This window comes from Scardinius erythrophthalmus (assembly GCF_964197995.2).
Source record: "Scardinius erythrophthalmus genome assembly, chromosome: 20".
NCBI lineage: Eukaryota > Metazoa > Chordata > Actinopteri > Cypriniformes > Leuciscidae > Scardinius > Scardinius erythrophthalmus.
The window spans coordinates 17,747,595-17,765,209 of NC_138240.1; the positions used below are offsets into that span (position 1 = coordinate 17,747,595).

Genomic DNA, 17,615 nt, shown 5'->3' on the forward strand with positions numbered 1-17,615 from the left:
GATGAGTGTGTGTGTGTGTGTGTGTGTGTGTGTGTGTGTGTGTGTGTGTGTGTGTGTGTGTGTGTGTGTGTGTGTGTGTGTGTGTGTGTGTGTGTGTGTGTGTGTGTGTGTGTGTGTGTGTGTGTGTGTGTGTGTGTGTGTGTGTGTGTAAGCTGGAAGGCACCAGCTGCAGTGGTCTGGGAAGCTGGGCTCTGACCCATTTTCAGCAGAGAGGAAGCACACACACAGGTTAAAGCTTAACCACAAGCATATACACATACACACTTTGTGGGACTTACCATTCATTTCTAATGTTCTTAGGTAAATATAAGAAATATAGAAATATATATTATATATATAAAACATTTATACACAGCAGTGGCCAAAATTGACATTTTTATCAATGAAAATTGACATCTTCACCCTTTATTCAAATATTATAAAAATGTGTTCAAGATTTTGTAAGCATATTGCATAGTTGTGCTTGCCTTGAAGTTGATTGTTTTATTTGTGATAACGCAGTTAAACACGCAAAATTGTGTGGACATCATTTTTGACCAGGCTGTCATTCAAAAAAATTATGAACACATGCAAAAACAAGAGAGAACCAATGAAGTATGAATAACTGATTATGTTTTAGTCAGTGTATGCTTCTTCTTGTGAGCCTTTTGTTTTTCTATGCAATTTTATCAGTAAAATAAAACCTGTAGTTGTAGCTTGCCTTTATTTTTGCCAGATAAACACCATAACCAAGTTTAGTGTTTTGTCTTCCTTAAAGGAGAACTCCGGTCAATTTTAACATTGAGCTCATTTTTTTGTACATTTGGAGTGCTGTCAATACAGAGAACAACGAAAAAATCCGTATGTATAAAAATGATGTTATTTAAGCCAGCGCAAATACCTGTGTTTACATCCTGTTTTCGGTTGAAGTCCAAAGTAATCGATTGCCGAGTTCACGCGCATGATCATAGGTAACTAAACCTATGCGCGTGAACTCGGCAATTGACTACTTTGGACTTCAACCGAAAACAGGATGTAAACACAGGTATTTGCGCTGGCTTAAATAACATCATTTTTATTAATATCTTTCACATCTACTGCAGTCAGATTCACTCGTGTTCACTCAGAAGGAATCACTCACATTTTCTGTGCACTTGTAATGACACATCAAGGATGTTAAGAGGCTAAAAGCAGGTTTAGTACTTGCCCCATTGAAGTCAACAGGGTGCAAATTTTAAAAAGAGGATAACTCGGTGTAGGCAACACCGATTTTTGTCGTTGTTCTCTGTATTGACAGCACTCCAAATGTACAAAAAAATGAGCTCAATGTTAAAATTGACCGGAGTTCTCCTTTAATATATATATATATATATATATATATATATAAATTATATAATATATATTAGTATATAATATATAATATATATTAATTGTATTAATAATTAAATTGTATTATATACACATTTTTATGGGTTAATCAAAACTTGTAGGATCATTAATAACAAATATCCCCTCAGGACATTACTTTTGTATATACAAACATATGTGTGTGTGTGTGTGTGTGTGTGTGTGTGTGTGTGTGTGTGTGTGTGTGTGTGTGTGTGTGTGTGTGTGTGTGTGTGTGTGTGTGTGTGTGTGTGTGTGTGTGTGTGTGTGTGTGTGTGTTAAAATATATGTATTGTATTTATTCCAATTATAAAAATTAAACTATTAAAATGAAATAAATCAATTCATTTTACAAAATATTTTGACTGCTCAATGCAATGGCTGAACAATCAGAGGGCAGTATTTCAAAGAGAAGTGAAAAAATTATAATCATCAACAATCAAACAATCAAACTGCATTAGACAGTGATGTCAGAGACATTTACATACACCCACATCCAGAAAACGTTTATAAACATCTATAATCTACGAATGACCTATTTGTATGTACAGAATCAGTTTGTTTCTGTGAAGTAACTCTAACTGAAGTAAGATTCTATTGAAGTACCAATCAGTGAAAGTGCATCACTCACTATGTTGATGGAGAAAGAGCCAGAGGCGCTGTAACTGTGCCGGTGATGCGGCAGGGAACCATGGCTGATCCCACTGAAGTGTCTCCGGATCTCTGCAGAGGAGTGTCTGAGACGAGAGAGAGAGACAAAGATGAAGAGGGAAGAGAGGATACAGAAAAGAGAGGTGCAACACTGGATTATTCTCCAGCGAGGAGTATTGTGCAGACGCCAGGTGCTTATTTAGACACTCCTCTCGATGTGAGTGTGTGAATGAGATGCAAAGTTACACACATATTCAATGAACCTTCCTATTACCTCACTCATTACTCTTCATTAAACACGATCCCCCTCATCAACCTGAAATTAAGTGAATTGCTTAGGTGTATTACAGTAATAAATCAGAAGAGCTCAGTAACTGTGTAGTTCATGGTCACCCCAATCGCAACAGTATTAACTCTTTTTTTTCCCTTCACATTCACTCTTAAAAATAATGGTTCTTTATTGGCATCAATGGCTCCATGAAGACCCTTTAACATCCGTGGATCCTTTCCATTGCAAAAAAAATAAATAAAAATTATAGTGGAAAAAGGTTCTTTAGATAATTAAAATCTTTTTTTAAAACTGTTCACTGAAAGGTTTTTCGGGAACCAAAAATGGCTCTTATGCAGTGTTGGGAAAGTTACTTTTAAAAGTAATGCATTACAATATTGCGTTAGCCTACTCCCTAAAAAAGCAATTGCATTACTTTTTATAGAAAGTAATGCGTTACCGTTACTTTTGCGTTACTTCTTGTTTCACCTGGGCTGGGCTTGCTTGTTTATTTTTTAATGACAAAAAAAAAAAGAAAATTCAAAATGCCCTTTCACACTAAAAGCGAAATGAATAAGCCTCAGGCTGAAGGAAATGCAAATTCACACCTGTACAATTGAGGGTGCAGCTCAAACAAACCTTTCAGATGTGCAGCCATTCTGCATTGCAGAAGATTAGGATGAACTTACTTCAACAGTAAAAACAACAACAAAAAAGAAACTTAAATGTGGCGTTTTACTTAAGTCATTTTTTGCTTAATTCCTATTGCTGAATCGGATCATCAAAAGTCAGCAGCCAAGACATTGGTTAATAACAGGGTTATTTTTGCGGCTGAAGAGGGTTATTTTTGGACAGGGTAATTGTTGCGGCTGAATCTGTCCTTATTGCATTTGCATTTGTAGGAGTTTCCCTTTCAGATGCAGAATTTTATGGAAGGAGAGTATTTAAATGAATCATGCAAGGTGATTTACTAAGTTTTGCGCTTGTAAATTTACTAGTATTTGTGCCATTATTTAACACCCAAAAAAAGCATGTCTTAAAGGTCCCGTATTATGCCCCTTTTCACAAGATGTAAAATAAGTCTCTGATGTCCCCAGAGTGTGTATGTGAAGTTTCAGCTCAAAATACCCAACAGATCATTTTTTACAGCATGTTTAAATTGTCATTTTTTGGGGCTCAGAAAAAAACGCGCTGTTTTAGTGTGTGCCCTTTAAATGCAAATGAGCTGCTGCTGGACGACCCAGGGGGCGGAGCTTCATGAGCTTGCGCTCAGTCTCTCAGGACAATTTCATCTCACGGAATGATGATAATATCAGAAACTCTCAGTGACGGTGTTCAGTTCGAGTCGGACAATAATGCCTACAGAGTCAGAGTGCTGTATAGAGATGAAACAGGTATATTATAGTAGTTTAATTACGGTTATTATTATACGTTATGTATTTGTCATCTGCTTGTATGTATCCATTATTTATTAATAGCCTACAAGTCTGCTGTTTGAATGATGATCAAACATATACTGATGAGTTTAATAAAGTTTATTGTACATCACACAAAAGATGAAGCGTCAGTTTTACTTCAGAAAATCACCATAAGAGCTGAGTAAACACAGTAAGTTATTAGAAGTGCGCAAGTACATACACGAATTTCGGTAGAGTTGAGGGAGCATTCCTGTGGGCGGACCGGAGGTTAGTCAAAGAACGGTTTTAATGACGTCATTAAAGAAGGAAGTAGAGGGATGTAGTCCAAACGGGCCGTTCGATGTAGTCGACTTCTGTTAAATAAAATATCTCGCTTGGCATTGAACTTTGAGCTTTATAATTTTACAGATATTATTTATACTCAAACAACAACATTACACACTAACTAAAGTTTGAAACATGGGATCACGAAGAACGGGACCTTTAAACCAGATGCTCATTTGCGCTGCTCTCAGTAGATTGCGTTAGTCATTATGGAAATGATCCGTCGCGCGTCGTCAGTAAATCACACAGAACTGTTTAGTAAATCTGGCCCTTAGTCTAGAACAGAGGGCTTCAATCCTGCTCCTGGAAGGTCACTGTCCTACTTTAGTTCCAACCTGCTTCAGCACACCTGGCTTTGTATTTTGAACCGATCCTGAAGAGCTTGATGAGCTGATTCAGGTGTGTTTGATTCGGGTTTGAACTAAACTCGACAGGACATTGGCCCTCCAGGAGCAGGATTGAAGACTTCTGGTCTAGAACTATACAATAACCATCATGTTTTCACAGCGTTACTTGTGTTACTTATTTGAAAAAGCAACTCAGATATTTTGCTGTAAAGTTAAAAGTAATGTGTTACTTTACTATTTAGTTAAAAGCAACCTGATTACTTAACTCACGTTACTTGTAATGCGTTACCCCCAACACTGCTTCTATGGCATCACTGTGAAAAAAACTTTAGAAACTTTCTTTTTAAGAGATATAACAACCATCTGCTACCTCGTTCTCAAGTTATTAGTATGAACTTAAAATATCCATATCATTCAACCACTAGATTTAAACCCATGACATTTGCCTTATCAGCCTAGCTTCTTAACCATCATCCCATGATTCTTTTTGTCACAGTATACTTAAGGTCATACATACATTATTATCATTGCTGTTTACATTTTATTGTCTCTTCAAATATTGCTGAATTAGAGTGTGATATCAAAGACTCCATTGTAAAATTCTGGCTGTGAGGCGAGTACAACAACAAACCCTTCTGTAACATGAAGTATTCAGCTTTTGAGAAGCACGCTGTGACATTCCCAAATGAAGCGTAAAATGATTTAGACACTCTTAATGACATGTTCCCCGAACACTGGATAGGGTGCGCTACAACAAGGTTACCACTAAAGCAGAGACGATACTCATTTTCACCAAATCACTTCAGTCACATTCCCACAGTGTCTGAGCCAACAATTCCCACAATGCAGCATGTTTTTCTCATAACTTCCATTGATATGAACAGAATGATTCGCCTCGGAAGCGGAGAGGTATTGAGCTTGGCAGCCAGCCTTCTGGGCCACAGCATACAACAGAGTGCTATTGTGCACCTGCTTATAAAAAGCCCCCCAAAATGGGTCACCATTCATAACGCTGTTATGTTTCCCCCCAAACTCATTTACACGGATTGTCTGTTGTAGGATAATGGGGTTCCTGTAATCATTTTCACTTTATATTCAACATGTTTGAGGAAAAATAAAATTAAACAACATTACAAAAATTCAATGTTTGGGTGAACTATCCCAAACGGGGTGGGGGGTTGGGGGGGTTGTCACTGCTTTTCTATATCCACAAAATCAGCCACAGACTTTGTTTAACTACTTTAAAAGTCAAGTCTGGGGCAGGACAGCATGAAAATTCTATAACCGCAAAGACAAACAGCAGTGAATTATAGCATGAGCCTTTCTATATACTGCAGATAGATCACAGAATACCGCGTGAATACACAACATGTTCACGATTTGTTCTTAATAGTGCACGTTCTTAAAAAAAAACAAGTTAAAACTGGTGTAATATCTCATTGAAATGCTGCATCATTGTGTAAAACCTTATGAAAAGCAAAAATAATTACATTACAGGATCAAATTTGTCTATAAAGACGGGATGCTGTTTTACTCATCTATTGCAATAACAGCAGATATTTTATAGAATAACCAGGCATTTGATTGCAGTGGTAAGTGTTCTATGAAAAATGTAGCTATGAAGAAAAAAAACAATTAAACATGAAAGGCTGTGATGGGTGGGAGCTACACTTCTTTTCCACAAAAATGTTACAGTCTTAGTGACTGGAATATTCATCACAATAAAATGAAGTGTTATCATGGACTATGTTCTCAACACAATGAGATAATGACATAGAGTGCAGAGAGATGAATCTCAATTTGACCCTCCATCTGCTCCATCGACTTTCCATCAACTTTGACAGGAGCTGTAATTATAGGAACATTTCACGCAAACAAACACACACGACATGCAAAGAGCTCACACTTTATGAGCATCCATCTCTCTCCTGGATTTGTTTGACTTTTTGATGATGATGATTACAATGCATCTCGCCACATCAAAATACATCTGTGTGTTTTTTTAATCAAGGATGGTCCAATATCGAAAATTGCAAAAAACAAAAACAAAATCTTAAATTTTTTTTTTTTTTTTTTGTCCATAGAAGTCAATGGCAACCAAAACTGTTAGATTGCCAACATTATAGAGTTGTGGTGAACTATAACTTTAAAAGGTTGAATCTTTGCCATAATGTATCGCTAACCTTTGACTTAGTGCTAAATAATAATCAAAATCTTAAAACAGATAAAAAAATTAAAATTATATATATATATATATATATATAAAATTTCGGCCCATGAGCTTTTCTAGTATAAATACTATCGTTCAAAAGTTTGGGGTCAGTTAAAAAATTTTTAAAGATATTTTTGAAAGAAATCTTTTATGAAGGCAGAATTTATTTGATCAGAAATTCTATTTCTGGTTTAATTTATTTTTTAATTAGGCTAATTTTAGTCCTGTGATGGCTCGTCTTCAGTGTCACATGATCCTTCAGAAATCATGATGATTTGCTGCTCAAGGAACATTTATTATTAGTATTAATGTAGCGTAACAGTTGTAATGCTTTATTTTTATGAATAAAAAGTTCAAAAGAAAAGCATTTAATTAAAATAGTATTTATTTAAAAATATTGAAATAAACCTTGTATAACATTATACCTCTTTACTGCGTTTTGATCAATTTAATGCATTATTGCTGAAAATTATGAAGATTATTATTTTTTTAAATCTTACTGACCCATAAACTTAAACTGCAGAGCACTATTGACTTCATTCGAATTAAACTTTCAATTCAATGATGTAAATAAACATACACATTCTCAACAATATACAAAATCAGAAAGAAATCCTTAGGACATACAGTAGTTTCAATAACCAACAGTGAAGAAGTCAACAAAAAGAAATCAACAAAAGGAATCTTATTACAGATCAAGTACAGTGACAAACCCTCTTTAAAACACAATTACAGCCATGACAGCAACAGCCACATTCCACAGAGAGCGGACTATGATTGTTTGTCTTAGTTGTCTCAGCCAAGTATGACTGTGGGTCAGGGAGCCTCACAACAGTATTGTGCAAGAACACTGTAGTATGGAACTTCCCTTGAAGGTCGACATCAGCTGAAGATAACTGAAATTAAAGAACTATTCTCGTGATATGGCGAGCGTTTCCTTCAACTGCAGCCTTGCTGCTGACTGAGGGCTTTCGTTTATAGTCTGCCACGTCTCATTACATTCTGTTTTCACCACATTGTCTGTCCTACAACATTTAGTGTCACTTCTCATAGTGAAATGCGGCTGGAAAAATCAAAGGATTGCGAAAAGGACGGCGGAATAAAGAGCAAACAAAAACCTCAGGGCACCCTTCTTCAGAACAAAACACAGCTGTGCTCAGAGGACTTTTCATGTGTGAACGCATCACTCATGCAAATTAATGTGTGGTCACTGAAAACGAGAAGGGACATGGAGGGTGGTGCATGGGCCAGGAGAAATCTGCAGCGTGTTTGCTGACGTTTCCCCCCTTTTCAAAGCTGTCTGCACGAGACAGCACGAGTTCAGCTTGTGCAATACAGCTGCTGCCGCCACAGCAAGTATCAAGCCCCCTGTGGTTGCACTGGTTAGGCTGCACTTGCATGAAAATCTGGGAATCATTCTGTTGGCTGACCAGCTCAGTGCTTTTTACAGCTTGCTTGGTTTTGTTTTAGAGACACGAAGATCTATATTCCTTATAACTGCCTATAATATCTCTTTACCATCAATGAGTCATTTTGAATTTCCTATTGTGTCCTTACAAAGAGGAAGTGAAACAGGACTGATAATCATAGTTACCCAATACTGCTGTGACAACAGATATAAACCTAGAGCACTATTGAATAGTGTGATGATCATATCTACACATTTTTTTTTTAAATTGTACGTTTTCGTAGGATTCACATTCATACGTTTATATATACTATTTTTTTCTCTAAATATTACGGTATAAGTTTTCGTAGGACTCACATGGTACGAATTCATGAAATTGCCACTTTGTAAAATAGTTGCATTTTTCTCTGAGATTGGGTTGGATGGACAGATCATTTTTTTATTTAAAAAACTAGTTGATACTGATAAGCCAATAAATCATGTTATGGCAAGTAAAAAAAAAATAAAAATTGATTTAAAAATTCTCTTATATTTTATCTAAATAGATAAAAAACACAAAAAACTACAATCAGTCAGTGAAGTGCGTTGAATTTATGCATCATAACATATTAAAAATAATGTTTACAAAATGGATATTCATTTTGATATTTGCTAAAGATTGCATTTAACAGTGTAAATAAATTATTAGTGTAAAGATTAATTAAGTTACTGTTAGATGAGGTGATTTAAATGTAAAAATAATGAGCTGAAAAATTAAATAGCCAATATCTAATACCAACAAATACAAAAAATCTCTAATATGATATGATATATTGTACCACTACAATCGTTTCACACTTTCTTTGCTTCTCGTCTGATTCCAAACACAAACAAGGACATCCTATCAAATCCTGATGCAGATCCAGCACAATAACAATTGTGCTGATACAGGACACTACTGAACATGTGAAACACTGTTTTTCAGCTTTGACAAAGCCATTGAGTGCTCATGTAAACCAAAGATTATTTTTTTTCATCCAAAACATACACATACTGCACAGACAGCAGCCTGGGATTCAGTGCACAATCACAATGCCATTTCAAACCTCCAGCATCTGTGTCGCCAGTCCAAAGCCTTAACCAATATGCTTCAACCACCATGAAACGGTAGCCAACTTACAAATGAGGAAACACAAAATCTGTGAATTCCACAGAAAAGCTAGTGGTTTCAACACACAATGTGTCTTAAAAGCTAAATTAATCTTATTAATTCACAAATGCCTAAAGATTGACTCCACTGCATGATTCACATAATCTGCAGAAACAAATGGAGTGTGGCATATGACAGTTGTGCTATGAATGAACCTTTGTGTGCCTGTGTGACATAAACTCACAAGACAGAATACGGATCATTACCCTGTAAATGAGCACTTTGTTCCCTTTGTTTTAATACCGGACTCCCTTCTTCCACAATGTCTTTAAATTCATTTCCTCCCCACCTGCAAGTGCGATAAAACAGGAACAATACAAACTTCCACTTCAACTTGACACCTAACAGGGGTCAATCCTCCTGAGCTGTAATAAGCATGAGAAGGGGGAGCGTGGAGGAAATGATCATATAGGCAGGAGCTCCAATTTTAGAATTAGAAGGAAATGAATGAAAATTGCTCTGAAATGCTTCGCAGTATTATTTCTTTCATTCGTTCTTTCTTTTAGCCTGAAGGGGTATGTGGAAGGCATTTGAACAATAACTTTTGCAGCACATGTAGTCAGACCATCTGCAGAAAGTAACAGGTTGCTAGCTCAAAACTTATTTATCTTAAACATGAAGGTTCCAAAAGGGGGTTTTCACAGCTATCTGAATGCTGTGTACCTCATGAACTTATCTTTAATATCACACAGCAATATATCAGACTCACAAGACTATCAAGTCTAATGGTGCCAGACTTGCTTATCCCAAACGTGTGGCTGCCTGTTCCGGAATTCACCCAAACTCCCTGAAGATTTAACTGACTGCAGACAGACAGACAGCTCCAAAAGTCAGCTCAGCTTCCCTGGGATCAGTCAGTGCACGAGCTATGAGGTCCAGCCAAAGGAAAAGAACATTACCTGTTGATTTTGAGAGCGAATGCTCTCCGCTCTGACGCTGGCAGAGAAGACATGCGAGTCTGGTATCAGTCAAGGCAGAGCCGCGGAGAGCAGGACGGAGCGGGGGTGATCGCTGATGGCATCGCAAGCCTCATCTTCGTGGTATCAGCGGCTTTACTGGGCGGAAACTTCCGCATTTTAACTTCAACCCAAACAGAGTGGATTTACACGAGAGAGAGAGAGAGGGAGAGAGAGAGAGAGAGGGAGAGGGGGGGGTAGAGAAAGGGGGGGGGGGCTACTAAACGATGTTATGAAGATTAAGGTTGGGTTTGCTTGATAAACAAATGGGTTTATATGGGTGACGAAATAGCAGGGCATTATAAACGCAAGTGTCGGTTTACCTGAATATATGAATGACCCATTGATATCCTTTCTTTGTAACAGACAATTCACATAGTAAAAAATATGTTTAAATAAATATCATTGTTAAGATTAGATGTTATTGTTGTGGTTTCCGACGAATAGCCTAAGTGCAAGTCCGCAGAGCGACCCTTGACACATGGTCAAGTAAGTTGATTGGTCAGAGAGATGTGAACTTGCACAGCTGCGACCCCTGTCGACCGTGAATTGCCCTGCAACAAAACATTTCTTGTTAAAGGGATAGTTCACCCAAAAATGAAAATTCTGTCATTTACTCTCCCTCAAGTTGTTCCAAACCTGTATGATTTTCTTTCTTCTGCTAAACACAAAAGAAGATATTTTAAAGAAGGTTGGTCTCCATTGACATCCATAGTATTTTTTTTTCCTACTATGGAAGTCAATGGCGTCCATCAGTCGTTTGTTTACCGACTTTCTTCAAAATATCTTCTTTTGTGTTCAGCAGAAGAAAGAAAGTCATACAGATTTGGAACAGCTTGAGGGAGAGTAAATGATGACAGAATTTTCATTTTTGGGTGAACTATTCCTTCAAACAAATAGGCTACTTTTCTTAAAGGTACCATATGTAAGATGCATTCAAATAGTGTTTTCCAAACATTTTTCTGCCACGACACCCTTTTAAATTTTTTTTAAATTGTGGAACCCTACACTAGTGTTGTTACGAAACTACTTTGATACGATACCTTGAAATGTACCGATTTTCAATACCACAGGGAAGAACCTACTGTCATTTAGATATTTTTAATATTATCAAAAAAAAAATTGTCCATCCATTGAAAGTCTAGGAATCAGTAATTTCTTCTGAAGATATCACTTTATATGATGACATACTTAATTAAGGCTTTTATTCATATATAAACATCAATTGCTCAATTGCCATTGCAAATCTCACCTAAATGTTTGCTCACTCGGTGTATTTGTGTTTTTATATTGGTTTTATATTATTTTAAACATTAATAGGCCTATCGCCATTCAACATTACAGTATAATTGAAAGCTATCAATTTTAACATTTATTAGGCTCCAAAAAAATAACAACTTTTAATTTAAGTGAACTTAAAACATTATTCACATAATAAATGTTATATTTACCTGTGCCCTTTTTCTCACAACTCTTTACATTCATTTAAGACTTTACTTAACTCATTTAAGACTGCTCTTATGAGGATACTCAACAAAACGGTCATTTTGGCATAATTGTGTGTTATTATTGGTTCAAGCGCGAAAGAGAAGAGTCTGTATTCTGGCGCGTGTCGTTCTGTGCGTCGTGTGTGTCAGCAGGACATTCACAGTCAGCGCGTTCTCTTCTGTCATGTGTGATTGAATGGTTTAAAAGAGGAACGTGATCATATAATTAAGCGTTAAACTGAAAAACATTAATCATGCGTTACTGTTGACAGCACAGTATTTCCGTGTGTATTTGACTATAAGCGCAACAAGCCATGAAAAAAGAGGCAGCTTATGTGAACACACTGGAATGAAATCAACCCCAGCAATTCAACGCCGAAAACTTAGGCTACGATTTGCATTTTTATTATAAAATTGTGTGCGTTATTTGTTGTTATAGAGACATCCGAGATTGATGGTACTTAATTTCTTTCTTCTTCTTCTTCTTCTTCTTCTTCTTCTTCTTCTTTTTAAACACATTTTATCAATTTTAAAATGTTTGATGGAGTTTTTACACAACACCCCTGCACTCGTCAGGCGGCATTCCAGTGTGCCGTGGCACAATTGGGAAACGCTGCATTAAAATATCCACACACACACACACACACACACACACACACACACACACACACACACACACACTAAAACAATGTTACATATTTTGTTGACTTGTGTACTTACATTATTCCAAAGGTTTTCAACAATGTTTAAATCCAGAGAAATTTGCAATTTTAACCAATGACATGGCCCGTGTGATTGCGTCGCCTGTCAGTGGAGTCATGTCCCCACAACCCAGCTAACAATTTAACGTTCTGGGAACGTTCTGGGAACGTTAGTTTTTGGTTCCCAGAACGTTCCCAGAACGTTCCCAAGAACGTTCCCTATTGGTTAGCCAGGAAAGTTTTCTTTACGTTAATAGAACGTTCCCTATAGGTTAGGGGAACGTTCCCGGAACGTTCCCGAAAGGTTCCCAGAACGTTCCCGAAAGGTTCCCGCAAGGTTCTCGTAACGTTCCCGGAAGGTTAGGGGAACGTTCCCGGAACGTTGCCGAAAGGTTCCCAGAACGTTCCCGGAACGTTCTCCTAACGTCTACACATCCTGATATGCCTGTACACAAATTGTAGGTCTACAAACAACATATTCTACATTGTTTATTGTTCAAACACTTAAGAATCCTATGAATATATTATTACAATAAATTGAATTTACAGAAACTATCACTAATAAGTAAATCAATCAGTTTGTATTAAATAAATAAATCAGCACACAATCCATGTTTTTGTTTATTCATTGTTTAATTATCAACCTAAAATAAGTCATTAAAAACAGCGTTAGCAAAATGTATTCAGGAACAGTAATTTACATTTAATATTTCAAACATGAAAATATTTCAAATAAAACTGCACAAACATTTTAATTAAAACGATCTTTTTGCAAACTGTAGCCTATAACTTTGGCTATAAAGTTGAAAAAGTATTCATTTATATACAATATACATGAATGTGCCAATCTTCACTCCGCTCAAAACATTTAAACTCCCAACACCATCTGCAAATTTAACAAGAAAATTAAAAGACAACGCGTTACATGGACACACAATCCCATGCCAAAATTCAAGCCCTGTAATGGCATTAATATTCATCTGGAGCAAATGAAAAGAGTGAGGTGGGATTGTGGATCACAATTGGGATCACAAGCTGTAGGAGATATGAGCACGAGCGCTGCTGGTATCATGTATTTATTCAGATATTTCAGCATCAATGTGTATAGAAAAATTTATATATTTCAAAACACTACATTGCATTTATTTATATTGCACTATTTATTATTTCAGACTACAAATCAAAAAAGGAATGTTTTATATAGGGGTAAGGATACCCATATTAAGCCTCTCTCTCTGAAGTCAAATAAAAAACAGAGAAAATAATATTTAAGTCTAGTGAACTCTGACCTGCGAATTCGCTCTACCTTTTATGTATAAGTCTCACCTCCAATGAAGAATTTGAAAACCTGTAACTGCTGTGTTGTTTATGAGAAAGAAAGTGAAAAAAAGTTTGAAACTGCTATCAATTTTTTTTTTTTAATCTCTGTGACTTTACACCTACAAATTCCACTGTCACAGGTGCTCAGTTTTGCTATAATGAAACCCTCACAGAACATGGTAATAATCAGCCATCCATGCAAAAGCAAAGGTCGGTGTAGTTTACAGGTGCATCTGTCCAGGCCAACATCTGATGCCTTGATGCCTTCCGCTGGGATCCCAGAAAACCTGAAATAAAAAAATAGTACAGTTCAAAATCTATCATACATACATCTCATCTGGTATCACAAATTATCATTCCAGGTTCACTTTAAGATATGCTCAATATTAGTGCTGCACAATATTGAAAAATTTAGAGTTTATTTAGAGATATCAGCCGTATGGTTTAGTGCATGCGCTAACGGCTCCAGGTTTGTATCTGGTAAATTACCCCACTAATAATGCCCAGAATGGTACCAAACTACTACAGTAGTACAAATAGGTTCTGTACTCATTAAACGAGGCATTGGAAAGTTTGTAAGTACATCAGGAGTTTATTTAAATAACACTTGCCTGACGGCGAATGCTACTGCTGATGTTGACGTCACTTTATGAGTACAGAACCTATTTGTACTACTCATTTTCCCCGACATAGAGCAGACCGGCACACAACAAAAACTGCTGTTCGGATGTTCCCTTTTCTGATATTTTAGCCTTCGTGACATTTTAATTAAAACAGAAGTAAGAATTTTAGTGTAATAAGCAAAAATTAACAGTAAACTCAGAGATCACCTACCGCTGCAGATGTGTACGGAAGTGAAAAGCGGAAATGCTTAGACCTCTTTCCGGTTCAACCGCTGGGCGCTCCGCATAACCTCTATTGGGGGGATTTTGTAGAGTGAACCTGCATAGAAAATTACAATAGATAACAAGCATAGATAAATACAATAGAAGAAAAACACAGTTGAAATAAGCAGTGCATTATGTTTTTCAGTTAAATCTAACTTATCAGGTACAGAAATTGATTTATCAAAATGTAAAATAAGTCTTCAGTGTAAAAATAAAATAACTATAAAATTAATGTATCTTTGCTAAAGCTACAAGTCATTCTCTCTTTTGATGTTTGATCACCATTGGCGACACAAGCAGCTGCGGGTACGTTAGGCTGCTGTCCCTTTAAGACGAATGCGCAGAACTAATATAAATGACACGCATCCGTTTTCTTTCTGTTTAAAACACAAGACAAGAGGAAACTCGCCATTTTGACTTCATTTTGCGTGCACGTGTCTGTTTAAGCTAAAAAAAAAAAGTGAAAGAGAACTGAATTCGGCTAAACTCACCTTCTTCATCTACTGACTGTGGATGGCATCAAGGTCTTGTCCTGAAGAATACAGGGCCAAACAATAGGGATTTTATCTCATCTGGTAACAAGAGCAAAGCCATAACTTTAAGAACTCTAATGATATATTTACCCCCTGATATTGCATTGGGGATATCAATTCAAACATTTTTAAAGGCTAAGAGTATGAGCCACAGCTGCCCAAGATATCTAGGGGTTGCAAATTAGTCATGGCTATAAACCTGTATGCATGGCATCTACTTTGTATTTTTTATAAAGCAATGTTCTATGCATTTGTCCCTGTCAAATAAACATTAAATAAATAAATCTGTGAAAAATAACTGCCTAAAGTTGTCGACCCCCTGAACCGCATTTAAAAGTACAAAGAATTTCAGTATTGATCAATAAAAAAAAATAAAAAAATACATAAATACCTTTGAGTTGGACAGTATGTTGTCAGTCTCATTGGCCAACATAATTCAAAACAGACCTAAAGAAATAAAATAAAATATAGTAATCATCAGGATATCATGTTATCATAATAGTTAAATGAATTATTATAACTATGACCATTATAATATTGTATTAGTCGCCTATTATTTAGCTGATTATTTAGCTTACAGGCTTCTCAAGGACAATCTCACTGAAAAAACTTGGGGTTAATGATTTTAAAATGTGAGACTTATTTCAAAAGCATAAATCTTACAGACCCCAAACCTTTGGACAGCAGTGCACTGCATGTTTGAGGTGGTTTTGCTTACTAGTCATATGGTTCATAGAGATTTTCTTGGACAGGGAGTGCAGCAGGCCATCACAGCATGATGATCTAGGAACATAACATGCTGTTTGTCACAGAGCCAAAAATATTACATGTGATAGGTTTATTACAAGGAACCAAGCTAGAACAGAGGTGAAATGCAGAAAAGATAAATATATACAAATCTTAAGATAATATATTGTGAAATAAATGCATATGGAATTATCATCATGATTAAACAATAACTCACCCCTTGTTGTAGAGTTTTATTTTTTCTCTCGCTATTCTGAAATCACATTTTAGCAATATTGGTAAGTAACGTCACTGATTAAGTTAACAATACAGTGCATTCTTTTTGGTTAGCCTAAATAAATTAGCTTACTTCCCATTGACAAATTACCAGCAAAACTATCAAAAACTGTTATCTACACTAAATATGTGTTTAAAAACCCAAACTTTCATAAATAAGACCTCAACTTAACGTAACTTAGGCCTAACGTTGTCTTTTGAAACCGGTTAGCTAGCGTAGATGCTAACGGACTTTTTCAAAGACATAAAACCATTTCTTTAAAATAAATATTTAACAGAAGCGTGTCAATTACACGTAAGAAATGTGTCAGGGGCGTTTGTGTGTATTATTTGTGAGATTTTGTTGTCTAAACTTACCTGAAAGCAGTGAAACCAACAGCGAGAGACGGGAGTTTTGTTGTTTGTCAGTTGTCGATGACGTTTCCATCTGCTCTCGAGCAGCGCACGTGCTCCAGTGTTTGATCACGCGCATGCGCATTAAAACACTTCAAAGTCATGCAGCATTTAAATAAACATATAGAATTAAAATATAACATAATTTAAAATATCATTAATAAAAAGTTATTGCGAATAGATCTGAACGTTGTTGGTTATCTTATAACCTTAGGGGACCGTACTGACGACGTTGTCAGTTGGTAATCTGCCTGTTAATAGTAGGCTAAGTGATATTAAAATAATAACCTGCAGAGAACGTTCCCAGAACGTTCTCTTTAGGTTATACAAATAAAACCTAAAACCTGCAAGGAAACGTTCTGGGAAGGTTCTCTTTAGGTTCTAAAAATTAAACCTAAAAATAACCTGCAGGGAACGTTCTGGGAAGGTTCTCTTTAGGTTATTAAATAACAACCTGCAGGGAACGTTCCCAGAACGTTCTCTTTAGGTTATAAATTTAAACCTAAAAATAACCTACAGGGAACGTTCTGGGAACGTTCCCTTAAAGTTATAAAAATAGATCCTAAAAATAACCTACAGGGAATGTTCCCAGAACGTTCTCTTTAGGTTATAAATTTAAACCTAAAACTAACCTACAGGGAACGTTCTGGGAACGTTCCCTTAAAGTTATAAAAATATATCCAAAAAATAACCTAAAGGGAATGTTCCCAGAACGTTCTCTTTAGGTTATAAATTTAAACCTAAAAATAACCTACAGGGAACGTTCTGGGAACGTTCCCTTAATGTTATAAACAAAGATCCTAAAAATAACCTACAGGGAACGTTCCCAGAACGTTCTTGTTTGGTTCCCAAAAAAATAACCAAATGGGAACCAAACGGGAACGTTAGGGGAACGTTCTGTGTTTGCTGGGAATCAGCTTTCGGTAGAAACAATTTTCAAATGTTTGATGGAGTTTTTACACAACACCCCTGCTTTCTTCAGACGGCACTCCAGTGTGCCGCGGCACAACTGGGAAACACTGCATTAAAATATCCACACACACACACACACACACGCACACACACACACACGCACACACACACACACACACACACAAAACACTAAAACGATGTTATAGGCCTATATTTTGTTG

General features: G+C 36.4%; 1 protein-coding gene and 1 long non-coding RNA gene across 3 annotated transcripts in view; both read right to left on the reverse strand.

Annotated features, from left to right (window-relative positions):
• The window catches only part of dock8 (dedicator of cytokinesis 8), a 52,178-nt gene extending 41,939 nt beyond the window's left edge, over positions 1-10,239 (reverse strand). Inside the window, exons 1-2 of the mRNA XM_081349506.1 lie at positions 10,082-10,239; positions 1,997-2,102 (exon numbers count right to left, since the gene is read on the reverse strand). Coding sequence (XP_081205632.1) covers positions 1,997-2,102; positions 10,082-10,134 — 159 coding nt within the window. The 5' untranslated portion in view covers positions 10,135-10,239. The remainder of the gene's footprint in view (positions 1-1,996; positions 2,103-10,081) is intronic.
• A 3,147-nt stretch (positions 10,240-13,386) lies between these two features.
• Positions 13,387-16,164, reverse strand: LOC308680604. 2 transcript variants are annotated; one of them, XR_014028928.1, is made up of 6 exons: positions 16,031-16,164; positions 15,785-15,849; positions 15,458-15,513; positions 15,025-15,065; positions 14,481-14,588; positions 13,387-13,933 (listed from the first exon to the last, which is right to left on the reverse strand). It is a non-coding gene; the product is annotated as an uncharacterized lncRNA (long non-coding RNA). The 2 variants fall into 2 exon arrangements; XR_014028929.1 differs by having other exon boundaries at positions 13,796-13,933; positions 15,025-15,105.
• Between the last annotated feature and the right edge of the window lie 1,451 nt (positions 16,165-17,615).